General features: G+C 43.7%; 1 protein-coding gene across 3 annotated transcripts in view; it reads left to right on the top strand.

Annotated features, from left to right (window-relative positions):
* Positions 1 to 25,364, top strand: part of COBLL1 (cordon-bleu WH2 repeat protein like 1) — a 166,103-nt gene that overhangs the window by 67,121 nt on the left and 73,618 nt on the right. The window contains exon 1 of one of the 3 annotated variants that reach the window (XM_088474831.1): positions 18,237 to 18,332. The exons of the other annotated variants lie outside the window; for them this stretch is intronic. Within the exon in view, the coding sequence (XP_088330957.1) occupies positions 18,307 to 18,332 (26 nt within the window). The 5' untranslated portion in view covers positions 18,237 to 18,306. Of the gene's footprint in view, positions 1 to 18,236; positions 18,333 to 25,364 lie in introns of those variants that run through there. 3 annotated transcript variants of the gene reach the window in all.

Genomic DNA, 25,364 nt, shown 5'->3' with positions numbered 1-25,364 from the left:
GTGATTTTATAACTGTGTTTTGTAGTAAAATTGTGCAATAGCAGCAGTGAAACAGCATTATTACCTCCAAAAATACCTATAGTGATGCATTATTAACATTATTAATAACTAGCATAGTGGACCCATCATTTCCAAATCAAGGGCTCTCTCTCCCCTACACTCACCTAAGCTGCACCATCTTTCCGCCATTTTCCCCTTGCTCCTCGACATCCTTTCACTCCATCCCCCGCAGTGGGAGCCATTAGCAGGGGAGGGTGGTGCACTCACACTGTGTATGATGGAGATGGGACAGACCATAGTTGATTATTATATAGATCATTAGGGGTATATTTCCTGAGAGTTTTTAGAAATGGAGGTGTTGCCCATAGCAACCATTCAGATTCCAGCTATTCTCTTCTAGAAGGTGCTAGTTAAAAGTAGAATCTGATTGGTTGCTATGGGCAACATCTCCACTTCTAAAAACTCTCATTTTAGAAAATATACCCCTTATAATTTACTATTACTTATTGTTTCTTGTGTTAAGCAAGAAACAATAAGTGACTGCCCGTACACATAGCACAATAAGCGGCTATATCTGCCAGTGGCTGTGCTACACAACCAACGCGATATTACCGACATAGTTCACAGACATTTCGTCTGTACACGCTGGACCTCATTCAGACCCGGTCGCAAGCGCTGAGCGCTAGCAACCGGGTCGATGTTTTGGTCCTGCACACACGCAGCGGCCGCACTGCGCGTGCGCAAGCCCCGGAGCAAGAGAGAAACTCTCTCGCTCCGGAGCTCTCTACAAAAGGGCCGGCTGGCGATGTTGATCGACAGCTCGGCCCGTTTTGTAGGCGGGACGGGGGGGTGGCTACACAAACGGAGGCGTTCCTGACGGAACGCTTGCCGTTTTGTGGGCGGCCGCACTGACATCAGAGGTGATGTCAGTGGGGAGCTTCCTGCTCGATCAGAGACCTTAGGGTCTCGTCGCAAGCCTCTGAATGAGGGCCACTGGCCGATGTGCACATCATATATCATCTGCTCAATTGAACGTCCGATATGTTGGCCATTGTGTACCCAGCATTAGACCTTTGGCTCCAAGTGTAGATGGAATTTCAGATATTTCAAGTTCCGAAATGTTTTATATATTTGTGACTGTTATTAGTAGCTGTTTTATGTTCCACATTCCAAAAATATACAGGTAAGTTAATTGGCTCCCAATAAAATTAAACCTAGTGTGTATGTGTGTGAGCATGTGGTAGGGAACATAGGGCCTGATTCAGACCCGTTCGCTAGGCTGCATTCGTATAAGACGCAATGTGCGTGCGCGAACCAGTCCATGTGATCGTGAAGCGTTCGTCCCTTGTGCACAGATGCCTTGCTAGATTGAGTGACAGGACGAGCCGTTTGTGGGTGGTAACGGGTTGGTCTATGGAAACGGGGGAGTGGTGGTGCGAACGCAGGCGTGTCTAAGCATCTTTACGCCATTTCAGAGGCGTGCATAATTAAGACGCAGCGTCAGAATACACGTCACGTGGCTGAATTACACACTGAAGCACTCGCAGTGCTTGCGGTAGGGTATGGTCAGCCACAAGTGCTGTGTAAGGCTCTAATGTTACTCGATATTACAGATTGTTGCATACACTTCCTGGAGATGACGTGTATCACTAAGGGAAAGTGGGCGTCTTATGACTGGCTGGTGGGTACACATCTAGCAAGTGGGCCTGAATCAGGGCCATAGATTGTAAGCTCCACTGGGGCAGGGACTGATGTGAATAGCCAAATGTTCTCTGTGAAGTGCTGCAGAATAAGTTTGCGCTATATAATTAACTAGTAATAAATAACTAGTAATAAATAAATAAATATGTAACCCAGAGGTTTTCAAATGCATTCTTTAAATACCCTCAACAGGTCATGCTTTCAGGATTTCTTTAATCATGCACAGGTGATTTAATATATTTTGCTTGGTCAATAATTATACTGCCTGTTTCCTCAGACAGAAATACTGAAAACTTTACCTGTTAGGGAACTTAAGGACTGGAGTTGAAAACTATTTCTTTAAGTCACATTGTAGTTTATATTTAGTGCTCCTGTAAAACTAAATATAATTCCTTTACATCAGGGTCTTATTAAGAGAGGAGGGGGCCCACTCCTCACTCTCCGGCGGCCGGCAGCGCCCTGAGCGCAGCGCCACAGCAGTAGACTCTGGGCACTAGTCTATGCCCTGAGTCTACTGCGCATGTGAAGTTCACCGGGAAAATGGCGGCATTTTCCCAGCGATTCACTACTGTGCATGTGCAAAAAGCCATGAAAATGACCTCAGCGGCCATTTTCCAGTTGATTTTTGATAGCGCCGTTGTGGGACTCCGGAGAGGTAAGTATAAAAAATATGGGTGCAGGGTGTGCAGTGCTTTACATATGCTGGTGCTTGAGATTTGAATATTGCATATATTTCTTCTAAAAAGTGCTGGAAATGTATTGTTAATTAAATATGATATTGTGATTAAATCAGAATGAGTGTGCCCGGTACCAGTGCATTCTGTATTTTCTTCTAGATAATTTTGCAGCCATTGTCCTATGGGCTTCTTCTAGCTACACTCTGAACACCTGACCGAGATTAACATCACTTTGCTTAGAACATGTACTGATCGAAACGTTTAGCTACATAATAAAACACACAACGATAATTGCAACATAGAGATTAAAAAGCGATCAAAATAACTGGTTATTCCAGTCTTTTGTAGATATATCTAAGGATCAGGTCTCAAAGACTATAAGCAACAACAAGTCATATTTATGTGAAATGCTTTATTTTTACTCAGACCATTGTACATAACACACATGTATCTAGAGAACAAATCTTTAATTTAAGAACATTAACCTCACTTAAAGTAAACCTGTCACATAGCAAAAGCAGCCATTTTGTAGGATTTGGCCTAGTGAATGCACTGGTTCTGTTCCTGATGAATTGACAGGTAGAAATTTTAAGAACATTCTCTCAGTCCAGAAAATGGCTATGTGTATGAGACAGGTGCCAAGACCAGCATAAAAAAAAAATATATATATATATATATATATATATATATATATATATATATATATACATATATATGAATCCCTCCTTCTTGTAATTTTCTGTAGAGGCTACATTATTAAATATATTATTTTGTACTTCGTTTAATACTAGTGTATGTATATATATATATATATATATATATATATATATACAGACCAGGAGGTGCGGCACTCATGGACCCATAAGAGGAAACACGAAGGCTCACCTTCGTGTTTCCTCTTATGGGTCCGTGAGTGCCGCACCTCCTGGTCTGTATTTTGCTATATTGTGGGGGCACCCGGCAAAGCTGCTTATATTTTTGATGAGTGCCGGTCCTGTGTTGTTTATATATATATATATATATATATATATATATAGATACACAGCAGCAGCGGGCGGTGCTCAATGTTAAGTCAAAAACGACACGGACACACCGGTGTGTCCGTGTCGTTTTTGACTTAACATTGAGTGCCGCCCGCTGCTGCTGTGTATCTGGATATTCAATACTGGGAAGGCACCTTCTGATTACGTTTCTATAGGTGCTAGTGCCGAGTATTTTTGGTTGTTTTATATATATATATATATATATATATATATAAGGTTTAAGAGATGACATCTATGATTTAGAATGATTGGGACTTGAGGTGTGTTGGATAAAAAGCCCATATCACAAAATGACCCATTGTTCTACACTTTGCCCCTGCATTCCTCCTATTGGTTGTTTAGTGCTTCTGTGGTACCCCGGGTGTTGGTGTGAGCACAGAGGTTCAGTTTAGATGGTACCTTACAGCTGGGATGGAGCATTATCCACCTCAGGCTGTAGCAGAAAGGCTAGACCCATACACACAGTAAAATGCCATAAAGTGACAGCCTTGCTAAATAGAATAATCTTGTATATTTATTAAAGGCATTGTAAGAAGGCAGGTCACTGCATGAGGAATACATACAAATTACCGCCGGACCAAATCCCGACAGCGGCAGGCCGACATGGCTGAAAATACCGATCGGCCCCAGGTAAGTATGAACTAACCTAACCCCCCTAACCCTCCTTAGGGGTGCCTAACCCTAACCTTCCCCCAAGTGCCTAACCCTAATCCCCCATCTAAGTGCCTAAACCTAACCCCACCTTCCCCGCCGCCTAAACCTAAGTCCCCTGGGGAGGTGCCTAACCTAAGTCTCCCCGGGGGGTGCCTAATCCTACCCCTCCCTCCCCCTAGCCTAACCCTAACCTCCCGGGCGTGTGCCTAACCCTAAGTCCCCCCTGGGAGCCCTAAACCTAACCCTCCCCCCTGCGGCTGTCCGCAGCGGCGCCCGGCATCACTTCGATCGGGATGCCGGGCGCCTGTCTCCCGGCATCAGTAAAATGACCGGTGTCTACATCTAGATGCCGGTCATTTCACCTTCGCCAGGATATGACAGTCGGCAAGCCGGCTGTCGGTATAATGTCAGCCAGCTTCCCGATTGCATACCCTGCATGAAGATAATAATAATCACCATACAAATTACAGGCAATTTGGCACAAATGGAATATGGCAATCTAAAGCCAGGAGTTTACAATACGATAGTAAATAGGCAATGGGGAATAACTATCTTGAATAGTGAAATTGTCTCAGCTCCTTTAAATTAATTGCTGCATCACCTCTTTGGCTATAACTAAGAAATATTACTTCAATACAATAGATTCTAAACACACAATAACTGTCACAAAAAACACATATAAAGAAATAGTGAAACAGATTATTATTCACTAGCAAAACCCCAGACGGATCAGTCATTCACTTTACAGTAAACACAAAGTTCTGTCACTGGGTACTCTCTTGCTACAGTAGGTTGTAACTGTTCTATAACATGCATGTACTTGTAATACAAGATAGCCGAAAGTAATAGGATTACAATCTAATACTGGTCTTTCTTGATTCCAGAGAACAATAGCTTTAACTTTCCAGTGATAAAGCACAATATACACAGTTTCACTTTCAGTAGCACAATTATTTTCAGCACTTAATAGTATCAATATCTTGGTCTCAAAGTGCACTTTAATCAGCTTATTTCTCTCCCACAAATGGATTCCTCCCTTTATACTAAAACACTCTGTCACTGGCTCAGTAGTAACTCAAACTAGACATACAGATGTGTTCACATACATCTTACTTCCTTGCGCGTTAAACAGCCCTTCTAGTAGCGCCATGCCGTGATGTGACTCTGTAGCACTGAGTGTCTTTTCGTGCTTGTGCGTCCTATTCGCAAAGGGATGTGAATAAGACGCGCAAGCAGCTTCTGCTGATTAAAATATGCGGCATGCCTATATTCTGTGTGCAACTGCGGGTGTATCTGCATGAAAAATGCTACGTTACAGCCGCCGACACTGTAACATAGCATTTTGCATGCAGATACACCTGCAGTTACAATATATGCATGCCGCATATTAATTTAATCAGCAGAAGCTGTTTGTGCATCCTATTTTTATCGCTTTGCGAATAGGATGCACAAGCACGAAAAGATGCTCAGCGCTACCGAGCTGCGCAGCTCTCACACGTTATGTGTAACATGAGTTATAGCGCATGGAGGTAAGATGTACGTGGAAACATCTGTATATCACGCTGTCAGCAAATTCGGATCTATAGCTCAGTCATTTGTAAGTGTTAAGGTTACTCAAGGCCTGATTCAGAGTCTGTCGCTGTCGCTGAATCAGGGCGGCATTTTTTTTTTTTGAGAGCCGGCCTCCTGGCCGCTCGCTAAGCTGTGGGTGACCACCCACAGCTTTTGTGAGCGGTCAGGTGATGGTCGCGATGGTCTCGACCATCGCGACCATCGGGCTAGTGACGAGAGCCTTGTGGTAGGGTCTCGTCCATCGCAAGCCCCAGTGAGCTTCCGGCTCTAATAGACCATCGCGACCATCGAGACCATCGCGACCATCGGGCTAGTGACGAGACCCTTGTGGTAGGGTCTTGTCCATCGCAAGCCCCAGTGAGCCGGAAGCTCACTACTGAGGCCGCCCCCAAACAGGAGGCGTTCCTTCGGGAACACCTCAGTTTGGCCAGCCATCCTCCCTGCCCGCCTCCAAAACTGGACGAGCTGTCAATCACAATCGACAGCCTCCCCATTTTGGTGCGAGATCCGTAGCGACGGAGCGCCCGTCGCTGGCCGGGTCTCACGCATGTGCACTCCGGAGCCGCCTCCGTCATGCTCATGAGCAGTGGGAGACCATCCACCCGCTTGTGAGCGCGAGCGGGTCTGAATCAGGCCCTCAGTACTTTCAATATTCTTATCCCCCCTCCGGTAAGAAACACGGGACCCTACCCACGTGACCATGCCCCCTGTCGAAGAGGCCACGTCCCCTTCTCTGCGGCGCACGCCTTAGCCGCGCACACAGTGCCCCTCCCTGCACCGGGTGAGACCGCGGGGAGGGACGCCACTGACCCTGGCACCACTTCAGTGTTGTCAATGGCCCAGTCTCCTCACACCTGCGGCACCTCACCCTGCTCTTCTACTCCACTCCTCTGCGTGTCTCAGTCTCCACTGTGCATGTGCAACCATTGAATTCCTTTTTTGTTGCAGTTAGTCCCTTTATGGCGAGTTGCGGCTCCACCTAGTTACAGACTCCTAAATTACAGTGTCCATTGGCTCCTATAGATCTAGAGTTACCACACTTCTCTAAGTCATTACATTTTTTTGAAACTCTGAACATGGACACAGTTTATTGAAATGCCACACTCAGGGGCTTAGCTAGAACTTTGTGGGCCCCATAGCAGCTGCAGCATGACTGGGTGCAGGGGGAGTGTTTGGCCCTGGAGGCATCCCAGGCCTCGTAGCAGCCGCACCCCTTGCACCAACAGTAGTTACTCATATAGTCACGCTACATCCCAACCATTCACACTGCCACTAGTTTATGCCTCCAAGTTGTATTGTGAGAAGATTATTACATACTGTATTAAAAAGATTACTAGGAGGGTTAAATACAAATTGTGGACTGAGGGCCTGATTCAGCAAGAATCGCAATTGCAACAGGAGGTGTATGATACCCCTGCTGCATTTGTGATCCCAGCACGGCAACGGAGGTTGCAGGCTGGGATCACCATCGCGACCATCAGTGGTCGATGGTCGCGATGGTGGACGGCGCGGGGCGGCCAGCTGAGTAAGCCTCAGCTTACTCAGGCTGGCCAGCTTGCGAGCCCAGCAGACTGCGTACGTCCATGCAGTCCCTGGGCTGGCCACTCACGGAAAGTGGGGCGGACACCGGCCTCCCCCGCTTCGCCCCTTAAATGCCTCAAATGCATTCAAGGGCTTGCGTGCATGTTAGCAGGACCCATTCTGCCCACTCGCAGACTGGGACCTGGGCAAGCGCAGATTCCCGATCATCAGCGTGCACTGCTGAATCAGGCCCTGAGATAAACAAAATAGTAATAAGGCTAAGTAACACCTTTATAGAAGGTATGGTTATACCTGGCATCCGAAGATGTTTATACATTCATCATTATGGGTTTATGAAATATGCTGGCAGATATCACGTTAACCATTTTTTTTTAATGTAGCAGTAGTTTAAAAGGCAATAACAACCAGAATTTGCTTTTTAAATTATTGCTGCTTTAAAAATATGTGCTAATTGTGCCTGTGTCTCACAGACTATTACATAAGGCCCTATATCTGCATTAGTCAAATACAAATGTAAAAAATAGTGTGCCTTTAACTGGAATTTAAGCCACTAATACAGGGTTAGATCACTGCTACTGAATTTGGATAAATGGTATATCAAAAAACAATTGTGTATAAAAGTCCATTGATATCTCTTAACTCTTTCTGAAAGTGCATGTATCTCCTTTCTATTTAGTTTGCACTGCGCGCTCTAACTCCACACACCCATTACGTAATTTTGACACCCAAGTACACACCCTACTCTATTAGATTGTAAGTTTGTACCCAGCATCCACTTCCCCATTCTGCCTTTCGCTTTCTTTGACCCAAAAAGAAAAGAAAAAAAATATTTTTTTTTATTCGTTTTTGGATGTAACTTTATTGATAGAGAAGTTCATTTCGACAACTCCCAGGGGTGTATTAAGAACTGGGGGGGTCCGTGTGCAGCCACCATGAAGCGGGTCCTCCAATACTTGATGAAATGTGACTCTTGCCAACCGTGTGGCACGTCGTCTCTCTATGCGTTTTCCCAAAGCGCCATCTTACCTGTGATAAATTCGGAAAGATGGAGCATGCGCAGAAGAAAGCAGAGACTCTGGGTCTCATTCAGACCCACTGGCGAGCACAGGACGCTCGCAAGCGGGTCGATTGTACACAAATGCGCATGCGCATGACGGAAGGAGCTCCGTTGTGCACATGCGCGAGACCCGGCGAGCGACGGGGTAGCCGTCGCTCGGGGTCTCGCACCAAAGGGGGCGTGCTGTCGATGGTGAGTGACAGCACGCCCCCTTTGGTGGGCGTGCCGGGGGCGTGGCTGCCAGACGGAGGCGTTCCCATGGGAACGCCTACCGTCTGGGTCCGGCCCCACTGACATCACTAGTGATGTCAGTGGGAGTGATTTTGGCTCTGATAGAGCCAAAATCACTCCAGGGCTTGCTGCAGCGAGACCCTACCGCAGGATCTCGTCGCAAGCCCGAAGGTCGTGATGGGCTTGACCATCGCGACCATCATCATGTACCCTAACATAAGCTGTGGGTGGTAACCCACAGCTATGCGAGCGTCCAAGAGGCCGCTCCAAGTTGAGGTAGGAGGGCCCTGATTCAGAGCGAGCGCTCTGGTCAGAGCGTCCGGCTCTGAATCAGGCCCTCTGTCACAATGCCAGAGTGTGTGCTAGCTCCTGTCCGCGCCATCTTTCTGAATACATCACTAACAAGATGGCACCACGCGAGGAGCATAGGGAGCCGGCGCACCACATGGGAAGCACAGTGGTCGGTCCTGGGTGCAAGGTGTGCAATGCGGGACTTCCCTGGATCTTAGGACCCGTGTGCACTGCACACCCTGCACCCATGATAGATACGCCACTGCATACACCGTACTGGAGCTTTTCTTTGCTGGCATTCGCAGATGATGTATACAAATAATTCACATTCCTTCTCTGCATACTTACCAGCACTATGAGGCGCCAGGCCCTATGTAAATGGTACTGGAGTAACTCTTAATATGAAATACTTTATACAATGACACGAATTCACTGCTTCTGTGACTGAAAATGGAGACACTAGAAGCCAACACGAATGCCAGGTCCACCTAAGGATGTTGTGGAATTATGGCTAAATGCCATTTTTACAAGTGGTTTTAAGGCTTGCCATCTCTTCTGAAACAAAAAGGACAAAAGGTTCACATTAACAGAGCCAAAACTAGGATTTGTGTCACCCGGGGCAAGGCGCCCCCCCAAAAAAACAAACAAACCAAAAAAATAACATAAAGAGGACATTTGGTCCCGAAAGGAGTGCGTTATTTTGTGACATAGCAATTCCCCTTATAACACATTATGCCAAACAGGAATGCCCCTTATAACACACTATGCCACACAGTAATGCCCCTTACAACACATTATGCCACACAGTAATGCCCCTTACAACACATTATGCCACACAATGATGTCCCCTACAACACATTATGCCACCTTAATGCCCCTTACCCATTATGCCACCTTAATGCCCCTTACCTACCAAGTCTTAGCACAGTGCATACGGAAAGTATTCACAGCAATTCACTTTTTCCACATTTTGTTAAGTTACAGCCTTATTCCAAAATGGAATAAATTAATTTTTGTCCTCAAAATTCTACACACAAAACCCCGGGATGCAGTCAGGAAGCCGATGGTCGAAATGCCGACCGCCGGCTTCCCGACTGTGAAATCCTGGCAGGGTACTAATGACAGGCGTCGAAATCCAGATGCCTGTCAGTAGACCTACACCGGGATCCCGACGCACGGCATACTGAACGAAGGTAAGCCGGGCCCGGTCAGCAACGCACGGGGGGGGTGTTCGGTTTCAGGGTTCCCGGGGGGACATAGGGTTAGGCACCCCCCGGGGGGAGGTTAGGGTTAGGCACTACCCCGGGAGACTTAGGTTTAGACTGTGGGGATGGGGGGTTGTTTAAGCACTTAAGGGGGGGAGGGCACTAGAGAGGGGGTTAGGGTTAGGCACCCCTAAAGGAGGGTTAGGGCAAGGGCCATGCGGCAGGCGGTTATACGTACTGATTCCAATACCCCATAATGACAACGTGTAAAATGTTTTTTTTAGAGATTTTTGAAAATTTAATAGCAAAAACAACAACTCACATGTACATAAGTATTCACAGCCTTTGCCATGAAGCTCAAAATTGAGCTCAGGTACATCCTGTTTCCACTGATCATCCTTGAGATGTTCCCACAGCTTGGAGTCCACCTGTGGTAAAATCAGTTGATTGGACATGATTTTGAATGGCATACACCTGTCTGTATAAGGTCCCACACTTGACAGTGCATGTCATAGTACAAACCAAGCATGAAGTCCAAGGAATTGTCTGTAGACCTCCGAGACAGGATTGTCTCAAGGCACAAATCTGGGGAAGGGTACAGAAAAATATCTGCTGCTTTGAAGGTCCCAATGAGCACAGTGGCCTCCATCATCCGTAAATGGAAGAAGTTCGGAACCACCAGGACTCTTCCTAGAGTTGGCCGGCCGTCTAAACTGAGCGATCAGAGGAGAAGGGCCCTAGTCAGGGAGGTGACCAAGAACCCAATGGTCACTATGTCAGAGCTACAGCATTCCTCTGTGGAGAGAGGAGAATCTTCTAGAAGGACAATTATCTCTGCAGACCTGTATGGTAGAGTGGCCAGACGGAAGCCACTCCTTAGTAAAAAGCACATGGCAGCCCGCCTGGAGTTTGCCAAAATGCACCTGAAGGACTCTCAGACCATGAGAAACAAAATTCTATGGCCTGATGAAACAAAGATTTAACTTTTTGGTGTGAATGCCAGGCGTTATTTTTGGAGGAATCCAGGCACCGCTCATCACCAGGGTCAATACCATCCCTACAGTGAAGCATGGTGGTGGCAGCATCATGCTGTGGGTATGTTTTTCAGCGGCAGGAACTGTCAGACTAGTCAGGATAGAGGGAAAGATGAATGCAGCAATGTACAGAGACATCCTGGATGAAAACCTGCTACAGAGCGCTCTTGACCTCAGACTGGGGTGATGGTTCAACTTTCAGCAGGACAACGACCCTAAGCACACAGCCAAGATATCAATGGAGTGGCTTCAGGACAACTCTGTGAAAGTCCTTGGGTGGCCAAGCCAGAGCCCAGACTTGAATCCGATTGAACATCTCTGGAGAGATCTGAAAATGGCTGTGCACCGACGCTTCCCAACCAACCTGATGGAGCTTGAAAGGTGCTACAAAGAGGAATGGGCGAAACTGCCCAAAGATAGGTGTGCCAAGCTTGTGGCATCATATTCAAAAAGACTTGAGGCTGTAATTGCTGCCAAAGGTGCATCAACAAAGTATTGAGCAAAGGCTGTGAATACTTATGTACATGTGATTTATTCATTTTTTTTTTTAATTCAATTTGCAAAAATCTCAAAAAAAACTTTTTACACGTTGTCATTATTGTGTGTAGAATTTTGAGGACAAAAATGTATTTATTCCTTTTTGGAATAAGGCTGTAACATAACATAATGTGGAAAAAAGTGAAGCTCTGTGAATACTTTCCGGATGCACTATAAATAGACCCCTTTATCTCTCTCCAATATTTGATAAATCTCCCCCATAGTTGAAGTTGAGAAGTTGTGTACAAACACCATGGCAGTGCGCACATGAGAAGGGAGCGTGGTCTTGAATTACAGTGGCATGACTAGCGCATCCAATGTGCATGAGCACCCCAGGCCATTTCCCTTCCAACAAAAGCACCTTTTGAATGCTGTGGGCACCATGGCATGGTTTTGCCACAACAGAGAAGTAGCCATGCCGCTAGGTATGCCAAGGCCTTTGATGCTCTAGGCTGCCCCTTATCCTCCTTCCCTCCATACAATCACCTGTACATTGCTACATGCCGAAGTAGCAGTTGCATGCAACTCCCATTCACTGTTATTTTGTTATGCAGAATGATGGTGAGCGGAATACACTTTCCCTGCACTATGGTGCAGGGAAGATGAGATGCATCAATAGACGCACTAGGAACGCTTTGTGACAGTGAGGACTAAGTGCACGTTTGTGTCTATGCTTGTGACTAGGATTGTTTCATAGTACCTGTGTGAACATAACCCAGATTCCAGTTTTCCTCATCGCTTCTTAATATCACTTGCATCAAAGCCCATTTTTGTCAGCAGGCTTTGAAAATACCAACCATGTGACAACCCTAAGTAAGTAAGTTCTACTCTTTCCCTCCACCTGATTGTCCTCCTGTAATGCTTTACTGTACAGTAAACAGGTTAATGCTAACCAGAAGTAAATTATTATATGTGACAATGCACCCAACTGGAAATGATAAGGATATCAGAAGTCACCATACGAAGGCATCAGGTGGCAGGACAAGTATACAAGTCACAGTAATAACTTATAATGGGGTAGATGTATTATAGCGGCACTTAACGTGCCGCTATAACGCTTCCCGCTTTGCCTCTTTACCGAGGCGAAGCAGGAAGCACTACCGATGAGATGTATAAACATCTCATCGGCCGGAGAGGGGGAGCGTTAACTCCCCCCTCCGGCGCTACCCGTTAGAGACAGCAGCGCATCAGCCAAGTGCTGATGCGCTGTGTCTCTTCCCGGCCGGCTCCACTGAGCATGCGCGGGATCTCGCAAGTATCGCGAGATCCCCGCGTGGAGCCCTGGAGCTGGCAGCCGCCGCAGCAGGGACAGCGCTGTCCCTGCTGTGGGGATAGGCTAGCGCCAGGCTGTAGCTGTCGATAGCGACAGCTACAGCCGGACGAACGGTCAGACGATCTGACCGTTCGTACATGGCCCAGGCTATCAGCGCTGCTATCTTGTAGATAATGACAGGGGCACATAGCGCCCCTGTCATTTACCGCCCAGACCCCCGATCATACATCGGGGAGAAGCGGTATCAGCGCACATAACGTGCGCTGATACCGTTTCTGGGCTTCATACATCTACCCCAATATGTGGTGTTCACAATATGCAGTATTCATATTACACCATGGGGGTAGATGTACGAAGCCCAGAAGCGGTATCAGCGCACGTTATGTGCGCTGATACCGCTTCTCCCTGATGTATGATCGGGGGTCTGGGCGGTAAATGACAGGGGCGCTATGTGCCCCTGTCATTATCGGCGCTGCTATCTACAAGATAGCAGTGCTGATAGCCTGGGCTATGTACGAACGGTCAGATCGTCTGACCGTTCGGCCGGCTGTAGCTGTCGTTATCGCTGGCGCTAGCCTATCCCCACAGCAGGGACAGCGCTGTCCCTGCTGCGGCGGCTGCCGGCTCCAGGGCTCCACGCGGGGATCTCGCGATACTTACGAGATCCCGCGCATGCTCAGTGGAGCCGGCCGGGAAGAGACACAACGCATCAGCACTAGGCTGATGCGCTGCTGTCTCTAACGGGTAGTGCCGGAGGGGGGAGTTAACGCTCCCCCTCTCCGGCCGATGAGATGTTTACATCTCATCGGTAGTGCTTCCTGCTTTGCCTCGGTAAAGAGGTGAAGCGGGAAGCGTTATAGCAGCACGTTAAGTGCCGCTATAATACATCTACCCCAATGATTCCTAACAAAAACTTTAGTGATGACTTCAGTGTAGACTGACTATAGGCAATGACAGCAGTTCTAATTTCTTTACAAAAATATTATTTACATGAATTTTTACATATATTAGTTTTACATATGCAATAAACCCTAATTACAAGTAGTAAACAGTGGCACTGTGATATCCAGTGTTATGCAAAATAGTCTGTTTTGATCCAATATAAAGGGGCGTGGTTTGCACCATGACATCACAAGTAGTATCTGCAGAGTATCTCTTTTTTATAATAACATTAGAATCTCTTTTGTTGCCCTTTTTTTGTTTTGTTTGCTTAAAAAAGTTACTGTACTATTATGTATGTTGCAGTGTTGACCTTTCCATACTGCTATGACTCCTCCTGTACAGATCAGCAGAGTTCCCTTATATCTCTATGTGTGACACCTTAGCACTAACAAATATTAAGTACAGTACATTGCTGTCGCCCACATTTTATGGTCCCAGACTAAGTGAGCCACTCCTGTTTCCTTGACATTATAATTGGCTTCAAGCTAGTAAAAAAGTAATTTTGTCAAACATGGTATTAAATGTTGCTGGGATGTCAGACTCTCATTTTAAGATGGGTTTAGAGTTGTCACATAGAGGCAGCTTATGTTCAGATCCAGCAGAGAGTCCTGCTTCTACAGGAGCTGGCGTAGCGTAGAGGCAATCAATTGAGTCAACTTGATGATGTCTAATCTATAAACAATGCAATTATGCTTTTGAATAATTACTCTCTTTCTAGGTTCCTCACATCAAGTTTTTTTGATTAATGGACATCAATTAAAAAAAAAAAAATGGTATTAGCGCTGGCTCTACAGCTATAGGCCCTGATTCAGACCCACTCGCAAGCGGCTGTCCGCTCGCAAGTGGGTCGATGGTCTGCACTGAGCATGCGCAAGACACGACGAGCGAAGGAAAGTCCTTCGCTCGTTGTGTCTGATCAAAGGGGGCGTGCTGTCGATGTTGATTGACAGCACGCCCCATTTGGTGGACGTGCCTCCCTGACGGGGGCGTTCCCAAGGGAACGCCTTCCGTCAGAAGCCGGCCCCACTGACATCACTAGTGATGTCAGTGGGAGTGATTTTAGCTCTGATAGAGCCAAAATCACTCCAGGCCTTGCGGTTGAAAACCTCAACCGCAGGCTCCGGCTCGCAGTTTCGATGGTCGCGATGGTCACGACCATCGCGGCCATCAAACTGCACGCTCGTATAGCCTGTGGGTGGTGACGCTCCATTTTTATGGAGGGCGGCCCTCATTCAGAGCGTGCGCTCTGCTCAGAGCGTACGGCTCTGAATGAGGGCCATAGTGCATATAATGAAAATCCATGCAAAGGCATACTGCCACAATTCAGAGTAACACAGCCACTCACCTGGCTAAAGGCTCATACACACTAGACGATGTGCTGTATGAACAATATTGGTGAAAGATTTTCCTTGAACTTTCTGTAGCGCAGGACAAATGATATAGGCCCTCATTCAGAGCCGCTCGTAAGCGGCAGTACGCTCGTTCTGAGCGATGTTCGCACATCTGCGCATGCGTACGGTTTTTAGTACGCATGCGCGAACCATTCAGTGCGGCCGAAAATCGTTTGTTCGCTATATAGCGAGGGCCTGCAAATTTGAGTGACAGAATGAGGCGTATGTGGGTGGTAACAGGGGAAGGTGCTTGAAAACGGGGAGTGGAGATCAGAACGCAGGCGTGCTTAAAGGTCAAAGCGGGCGTTTTATGGGTGTGCATAATTAAAACAGCAGCGTCATTGGCCACGTCACTGGGTTGATTTATAGTCAGAACTGCTCGCAAAACTGTGGTAGGAAAAACCAGCCACAAGAATAGTGAGCAGTTCATACGCTGTTCGATGTACTCGATTAATCAAATAAATAGCGGACATGACGTATGATGCGAGCAGCCAGGGGGCGTTTTTATCAAAATTTCGACCGAAAGTTTTGCTCGCTCGTTCAGACTTATAGGCGTGAACAGACCGCAAAGAGCGAACGGTTCATTTGAATAGCCACCCCTTTTATTAAACGAACGACCGCAAATAGCGAGCGGCTCTGAATGAGGGCCATTGAGTGTACACACTGACAGATATCTTTAAAGATATCTTTCAGTGAAGTCACATCTCTGAACAGGCAATTATTGACGATATCGTCAGATTGGCCTACATGTACGGACGACAAAAGACATCGGTAACGACCCGCGGGAGCGCACATTGTTAGTCGCTCACTGCATACACACTGAACTATATGAACAATATATCGTTGAACGATATCGTTATCGTCCATATTGTTCATAACAATCGTCTAGTGTGTATGCGGCTTAAGAATGACTGTACTGTGGCTGGTTGGAAAAAGTTTAAAAATAGACACACAAATCATAACATCTATACTAGAGGGTTTGGTTTTACTCGGATTCTTTACGCCAAAATTATTGCAAGTTCGGATTTATTTTATTGGCTATCCAAAACACGTGATAGCCAATAAAATGCCGTTTTTGAGATCCGAGTTAATCCGAGTAAAACCGAACCCGCTCAGCTCTAATCTACACAAAATAATAAAGGTATGAAAGAACATTGCAGATGATCAATAATGAATAAAATATTTTGTAACTTGATTGACTGAACATCTCTGGGCGTGAAGCCACATATCTTCCAATTCAGATCTGACCCCTGCGTACCAAACTCAGAAAAGCAAAGCTTTTTGGAGTTTGACCCCTTTACTGTACACCATCCTCAGATGGTGTAAACCGCTTTAAGCCTATGGAGGCTTTACTTCATCCAATCCCTCTCCTGCAGCCTCCGTCCGGCAGCGGAAACTGACACTGTGTGCCTGGGATCCCCCTAAAGATGTCCAGACATGGGGATCACTATGGGTACCCCCATTTTTGCCTGCTGAAGGAAGTCAGGGTTTGTAATAGCCGCGGCAGGTGCATATTTGCGGCTATGAAGAAGGGGTGAAGAATAGCACTTAGATTTTTTTGGGGGGGAAAAATAACTATTGCTATCAAATTTGGGGTTCATTAAAATGGGGGTAAGCATTTTTTGAAGTCCCTAAAATGATTTTAAAAAATTCAGCAAAAATGCACCTGCTGCTACTCCCGCAATGAAGAAAACACCTGCTGCATACTTGGGGAGCCCTCTGAATTTAATTTGGCAATTTTAGAAGTGTGTTCCCTATTTTTTATTTTTTATTTACCCCAAAATAAAAGTACATTTTTTGGGGGTGTCCCGATTTTCTTTTAAAACTTTTTTTGACACATTTTATCTTTAAATGACATTTCCAGGGATGCAGGCTATTTTTTTTAATCCTCCACCCCTAAACCCCAATTCTGCACTTTTTTTCGCCACCTATTTCACTGGTGAAAAGTTATCCCCGTTTTTTTCAAAGACTTTTCAAACTTACGAAAAGTCTTTGAAATTGAATACGGGGATAATTGAAATAGGCGAATATGACGTCATCGATTCCGATATTTCGCACTAAATTGAATATGGCCCTGTATGTATGTGCAGTGTCAGCTTCCCCCAAAGGAGTCTTTCACAAATGTGAAAGACTCCTGTAATATGCTGGGAAGTAATTTGCAGGGACAGCGGTTATCACTACTGCTCTCCCTGCAGGTTAAGTTTAGTACATAGCAAGGATTTTTTGTTCAGAATGAAAATATCTGCGATTGTTATTAATCGTAGCATTGCCGCGATTATTAATACATAGGCCCCTTAATAATTTTATAGCCTTTTGCTATTACAGGTATTGCTATATTATTGTGTTTTTTATATGTGTTCTGATATGTGCTTTACAATGCAATATTAAATTTGTTTCTTGTATATAATACTAATTGATTTAATTCAGATATAATATTAGAAAGAATAATCAAATACTTTAAAACAAATTAAAAAAGAGAGATGATTATTGTAAGGCTGCTCAAACCAGTATCAAGTAGCTGAAAGAACACAAGGACACTCCTCATCAATTAAAAAATCATTAACTTTAAATAAATGGAATAGCTGCCATGGCATGGTGGGATATGTAGTTCCACAGCATCTAGAGGTCAGTGGTTACCTAAGCTTGGCATAGAGTTCTGCATACTTGTACATTGCATGCAAGTTCACCAGCACATTAATAAAGTGTCCCTACAAACTGTTTTCATATGTTGTAATTATGTGCTCAGGATGTGAGGAATATGTATGTGTACCATTGTAGCACAAGAAGTTCACATTTTGACTCTACTCCACCTAATTCCAGCAATCTCGCCCTTTAGTATAGTGGTGAAAAACTAAGTCACAGCCAGTACCAAAAGTCAAATAAAAATGGTTTAGAATATTATAAAAAAAAACTGGATTTGTGTAAATAGTGGCCATAGAAACCACATAAAGCTATACAGGTATTCATCATGTATCTAAACCAACTGGTACAGTATACAGTCATGGAGCCATTTCATTTCCAGTGCTGCCCTGGTAACTCTGCATATGGGATCCAGTAGATTTGGGATGATCATGTGATCACAGGACTCCACCTGAGCAGCAGTGATGCAAAAGGAAAGGGTCAGGTGTGCCTGGTGATTCCAAAGTGTCCCAGAAAATGAGTATGTGTCCATGCTATAAGTGGTAGGTTCTACACTCCCTAACATTTAGTGTAATACATTGTGTTTACTACTATATACAGGGTACTGAAATCACAGTGTTTATGCTTCATGTAGGAAATGTGATTTGTTTGAATGCAAAGCAATCAGAAAGTAGTTTTGTATTCCAGATGCAAGAATATTAAGGTGTATGTATGTTTACATTTTAGTTATGTAGTTAATTTATTAACATTAGTGTCTATGTATATTGTGTACATAATTGTAACAGTGGGGGAGATGTATCAAAGTGTGGAGAGAGATAAAGTACCAGCCAGTCAGTCTGTAACTGCCATTTTACAAGCTATGTTTGAAAAATGACAGGAGCTGATAAGTTTTGTCATTTTCTCTCTCCAAGCTTTAATACATCTCCCCCAGTGTATTTTCACAAAAGTGCTTATCTATCCTGTGCAATGTGAATGTAAAAAAGTGGTTCCCAAATGTATGTCTTAATCAAACTTCTAGGGCCATATGTATCAAAGCTTGATGTGAGATAAAATTGTGAAATGTATATCACCAACCAATCAGCTCCAAACTATCATTTCTTAAACACAGCCTGCAAAATGTAATTTATAAGCTGATTGGTTGGTGATATATATCTCCCAATTTTAGCTCACATCAAACTTTGAAACATATGCCCCTTACTGTCATATTTATGTTAATGTTCTTGTTAATTATATGGGCACCACCCAAATCATGGACTCCACCCACCTGACATTTAGGCTAATGGTGACCAGGCACCCTTCATTTTCGGTTACCATGAGTATTTTTCTTTAATGCGGGATGAGCTTGTACTACACTTACATGGTGTCCACTATAATAACAACATAAATTATGGGCAGAGCTCTGGTTAGGTTAGGAGAAGCGAGGGGAAGATATGAGGGGTAATTGGTTAATAGAGCCAGTGTACTTCTTTGCTGGAGAGAACCAAACCTTTCCTGGAATAACAGGTGGACAGTGTTCATGCTTCAAGCGGCACCTGTATGATTAACAAGTGCTGATTATAAAAACCTGAAAATGTTTTTTTTTGGCTGCAGTGCATTTTTGTAGATCTTATAACTGCCTTCTATAGTGGGGCAAGTCCATTTTGAGAAATGAACTAATTATTTTATAGGAATGCAACCTGTCAGTTCAGTGGAAGCTGATGACATCTCTGAGGCTGAATTATAATTTAGTTTCTAAAAAGACTTATTCCAGTGTGTGTGGATTACAGATCCGCACTACATTTCAGCCAATTTTGACTTGCAAGCTGTTGTTGAACTGCAATTTCCAGTTCGTGTAATCCAACTGTACCTGAGGGTTGTAATTGCATTACAGCTGGGAAACTTTTTTTGCTTTTGTTTGTTTAGTGGGTCTGGGGAGGGCATTTATGAAAAAAGTGGTGCAACGGAAAATAATTGTGTTGCCCATAGCAACCAGCCTTACATTCCTTTCTTTCTAAAATGTAGGAGACAATTGTTAGAATCTGTATGACCTTTTAGTTGCGACATAAGGTAATGCACATTATATCTTATTCAAGTCAATTAGGTTTTGTTGTTATCTTGGCCTTCTCATTATAAATATAATACTGATAACAGTCGTCGTCATCTTTTGCATGACTGAATTCTGCCCACAACTGCGTAGCTGGCATCATAATAAAGCTCCTTAATAACCTGAGAAGTCAGTGAAGAGGATTAGCCTCTGTTAGTAGAGCTGATGCTGCCAGTGAAAGAAAGTGTGCAGTGGGAATAAACAGGCCAGTTACTAAGAAGATGACAAAGTAGCACACACAAAAAGATTTATTTTTTTATTTAATATATCTATAGATAAAACATTTTGGAAATAATTTTTTCTTTGTCCCAATGAAGGGCAACATGTGGAAGCTGTTATGTTGGAGGTAAGATTGGACATTTACTTTTCATAAATATCTAATTATTTTTGGGCTTTCTGTAATTTGGAATATATATATATATATATATATATATATATCTTTACCCCAATAATAGGGCTAGACAAAGGATTAGTGTTGCAAATATACCATTGGTGGCGTTCTATTATTAATTGAAGTAAGCTTATTATGTATATGTCATTGTCTGTTACTTTTTAAGCAAAATAAATTTGCAATACTTTACACTAAAAGCTGTTGTACTACTCTCTGGGTGCTTCTGGTGCAAGGGTCTCATTATAGGACCTGACTGTACAAAGACCTACTACAGTGTTGGCTAACCTTGACACTCCAGCTGTTGTGGAACTATATATCCCAGCATGCCCTGCCACAGTTTTAGCATGCCCTAATAGCAAAACTGTAGCAGTGCATGCTGGGTTATGTAGTTCCATAACACCTGGAGTGTCAAGGTTAGCCAACACTGACCTACTATCTACTCATTGAAGATACCATCCCCTCCATTTCACTACCACAATGGGAGAATTAGATATTTCATATAATTTCCCTGTCTTAAGTACTTAAAAAAAACATGCATATATTTTCTTTGTGCTATTACATTTCAAATGGTGTTATATATATATATATATATATATATATATATATATAAATTTTTTTTTTTTTTTTCCAATAAGACCTTTTGCCTGAAAGTTTTTGTATTTTCCAAACGTACCTGTTTTGGGACGGACAAATATCTGTAATGAGAGAACAGATTTATTTATTTTATTTTGTCAACATTCTCCATTCAACTAAGAATAACTTCAAATAATAGGAGTGTTACAGAAGACGCCCATTTGCAAATTTCTAAACAAAAGTTTCCTAAAATAATCAGGGTGTTGATTTTGAGTCAGTTTAGTTGTCTTTGTTCAGTTTGTGTGAACTTAGCCGGGCAAAACACAGTCTCCGTGGAATAGTTTCCTTTAATGTTTCTTTACCATTTCCCCCTGTTGTTCATTAAAGACAATCAGTCTGAAGTAAAACATTGGCGTTCCTGACTGTTTCTTAATTCTTTTTACTGCTGCCACCCTGGCCTCACCCTGATGCTCTATTAGCCTCTTAAAGTATTGCGTCCAAGATGTAACTTTTTAGCTAGAAAATAAATAAACTTAATTTGTTTTAAACTTGGCTCAGAAATGTCTGTTGCTGAAAGATTGTCTAGTTCCCATAGGATGGGATGTTGAAAGCTGAGCTGTAAATGCCTCTAGTACTGAATGAGTTATACAGACCTCTAGCGTAGACAGCACTGTATAATGTTATCATGCGTTTTCATGTGATCGTGTGGAAACTGCAGGCAGTCAGGGGATAATGTACATGTGACTACAGTCAGATTTTTTTTTAATATGAGGAATCTGATTCTAGACTCTCTATTCCTGTTGATGAGACACACTATGTCGGAACTGATCTTCTCTAGATCATTACTCTCGCTATCAATGAAATATGACTCCAAGTCGTTTTTAACAGTTATGTACCACTTATTTTTTAGGTTGGGTATGGGCGCTCATAATCCCGACGCTGGCATCCTGACACGTTTAGGATACAGACACCTGCAGGTAAGTATCCTAACCCACCTTCCCCGTAGCCTAACCCTAACCCTCCCCCTAGCCCCAATACTTAGCATCGGGATGTCAGCGGTCGGGATTCTGAACACCGTCAGCCGGGATATGAACTACATCCCTTTTTATAAATTAGGGTTATCTTGGTTGAATGATGACGTTTGATGTTTTTCAACATTTCAGATCTACAACTTTCAAAAGCCAGCAGTGGTAGGATCATTTGTCTGGGGTTCTGGATGCTGGCTCATGAGTATTTCCCGTATCCATGGTTCTTCTGAAAGAAAATGTTTAAGCAGGGTTCCACTAGTTTAAACAGTGGAGCACTTGTTTCTCAGTGAGATTTCACATGGCCTTTGGTAATACTGTATTTAGTTATTCACATCAGTCCCTGTCCCAGTGGAGCTTACAATCTATATTCCATATTACATGTACACATACACACTAGGGCAATTTTTTTTGTTAGGAGGCAGTATATTTTTGGATTGTGGGAGGAAACCCACACAAGCATGGGGAGAATATAAAAACTCCACACAGTTAGGGACATGCTGGAAATCAAACTCGCAACCTCAGTGATGTGAGGCAGTAATGCTAACCAATAATGGGGCAGATGTATGAAGCTCTGGAAAGTGATAAAGTGTAGAGTGATAAACGACCAACCAATCAGCTCACAACTGTCATGTTACAGGCTGTGTTTGAAAAATGACAGGTGGGAGCAGATTGGTTGGTCGTTTATCACTCTGCACTTTATCACTTTCCACAGCTTCATACATCTGCCCCAATGTCTCATGTTGAAATTCAGTGTCTGGTCACCTTACTAATGGCGGCAGGGGTAGGTCAGAGCAAGGGGGAACTGGGGCAGCAGTGGGCAGTCAGGAGGAGGTGACCCTGCATATGCCATGGGATCCTCTGCTTGGCTGCTGTCAGTGAAGGGGCAGAAAGAACAGGGAGAAGGCAGGGAAGATACCACTTTTGGGTGTGCGGATGGACCCTGATATATACGCACACCTTGGGTAGTAGAACAGTTGAACACACTCGGCCATCACAACGCACACCAAGGCGTGCCTATATCAGAATGCAACCGCACACCCAAGAGTGGTATATTATATATATAAATATATATATATATATATATATATATACACACACACTTCTTACTGCGTGGCACTCAGCTGATTACACTCAAAGCATGCCCCAGTGCCCTTCCAATTCGTTGCATATAAATTGTCTAATACAGACGGCATTCCAGGGACTTCACAAGTAAAATATCACAGACACAGCTTGTAGTTTTTCAGGGTTTCAGAGCGTTAGCTCTTTTATCAAGACATGCCTAAATTGTTTGAAAATATCTAATGTTCAGCTATATTATATATGTGAAATATTTGGGGTTCTTTCCCAGCACAGAGTGACTGGATACATTTTTAATATTCCACACACTTACTGGATATATTGGATGACACTCTGCTCGGGTTAGAGTCCAGCTTACAAGACACAGTGGAGCTTGTTATTGTGGTTGGAAAGTAAGAAAAAAAGGACATATTATTAGTAATATTTATTTATTTGGCGTCCGTCTCCCAGTTGTACTCACAGCACTTTACATTATTGCAGAGGGTGAGGCAGTCATCTAGGGCACGTTCAGCTGCTACTATGGGCCTCATTTATCAACGAGTTTATCACTGAAAACTAGTGATAAATATCACTTTTTATGATAAATGGGGCTCAGCCAATCAGCTCCCAACTGTCAACTGTTAGAAAAATGACAGTTCATAGTTGATTGGCTGGAGCACCATTTATCATAAAAAGTGATATTTATCACATGTTTTGAGTGATAAACTTGTTAATAAATGAGGCTGTATATATGTAATCCTACAGTCCCTGCCCAGAGCAATTACAATTAAATTTCTTGCCGAATACACTAGGGTTAATTTTAGACAGAAGCCACTGAACCTACCAGTGTGTTTTTGGAATGTGGACAACATACAAACTCCACACATTTAAGGACCTGGTCACCATCAAATTCATGAGAACTGTAGTACAGGTGATAGTTTTTTTTTTAATTTTCCCATATCAAAAAAGCACAAATACAATTCTCTCACACAACATATACAATACATAGATTACCCTTCTTTGGTGTTAAACATATACTCTATACGGGATGCGGCCGCAAGGCAAGGGGTTAGGTTTAGGCACCCCTGGGCGGAGATTAGGGTTAGGCACTAGGGGGGGGAGGTTAGGGTTAGGCACCCATAAAGGAGGGTCAGATGGGGGGAGAAGGGAGGGTTAGGTACTTTACTTACTTCCGTAGGGATATGTGTTGTTTGGCGTGCCGGCGTCGGGATTTCATACCGATTCCCTCTATACAGCTACGTCCGTAAAAGAAAAAATCAAGGAGAAAATAATGATACTCTATATAAAATATTTTCTCTCCTCCCCACAGCATCTCCTGCCTATACCAAACAAACTACTACATGGACACATTAGATGAATCTAATGGTTCGTACACACTGTACGATAAAAATGCACGATCTGAACGATAACGATATCGACCATTTCGTTATCGTTCAGATCATTAATGTTTTGGTGCCCAATGACCAGCAATATGCGAGCACGTATGGATCGACCATCGCCCGTGCATGCAAGCCAACCTGGTCGATATCGAACAGGTTACATAGAGACCCGCGATTGTTGATGGCGAGTCGCTGGCCCGTCGTTGGTGGGTTGGTGGTGTGCTGGATGAACGATAACAATCATCCAGCACACCGGGAAGGTGCAGGACGGTCAGTCAGCGATATCGTTATCGCTGACTGATCGTACGTGTGTACGCACCATTACTCTGAGAAATTTGTAAAACATTTAAAATTGAGCTACTTCTAACAAACTTCATAAACTTAGGTTCCGCTTGTCTGACCAAATATGAATACTTCTCTTGGGCCAGGGTGGTATTAACTAACGATATCCATTTTTTAACCACTGGACCTTTTTGGGCCATCCAAGTACGGGCTATACATACTGTACTTTAGCCAGGCTGCATGAATTCACAATATATTGTTTAGTGTATCTGTCCGCTATACCAAGTAGACACACATTTTCTGAAAAAATAGCCCTCGTAACTCCAGGATCTGAAATAACCTTTATTACTTGAGTCCAAAAATGTAGAACCTGTGAACAATAGTACAGGTGATATTTAAATTAGAATTGAATTTATGTTTTTCCATCTTACTGTATATAGCAAAAGGTGAAACAGCATGTATCCTTGTACATGTATTATGTAAATTCACTGGTTCTCTACAGATTACGCTCTCTTCTTACAGGCAAGTGATTCACTTGGATGGTGTTATTAAAGGACAGTAATTTGTTTTGGAGATCATGCTGCAAATTTAGGCAAGCTGGCCTGTATCACAGCAATAGAATTACAGTACGTCAATCATACTGTATTTCAGTATGAATAATAAAGGTCATGAAGTAATTACGGTAAAGCTTACGCTTGGTGAAATATATATATATATATATTTGTATATGACATGCATACTTTAAATGATGACCTGTCGCC

Source organism: Taudactylus pleione, unplaced genomic scaffold (assembly GCF_031769625.1).
Source record: "Taudactylus pleione unplaced genomic scaffold, aTauple2 ptg000156l, whole genome shotgun sequence".
Classification (NCBI taxonomy): domain Eukaryota; kingdom Metazoa; phylum Chordata; class Amphibia; order Anura; family Myobatrachidae; genus Taudactylus; species Taudactylus pleione.
This window is presented reverse-complemented; position numbering and strand designations above follow the sequence as displayed.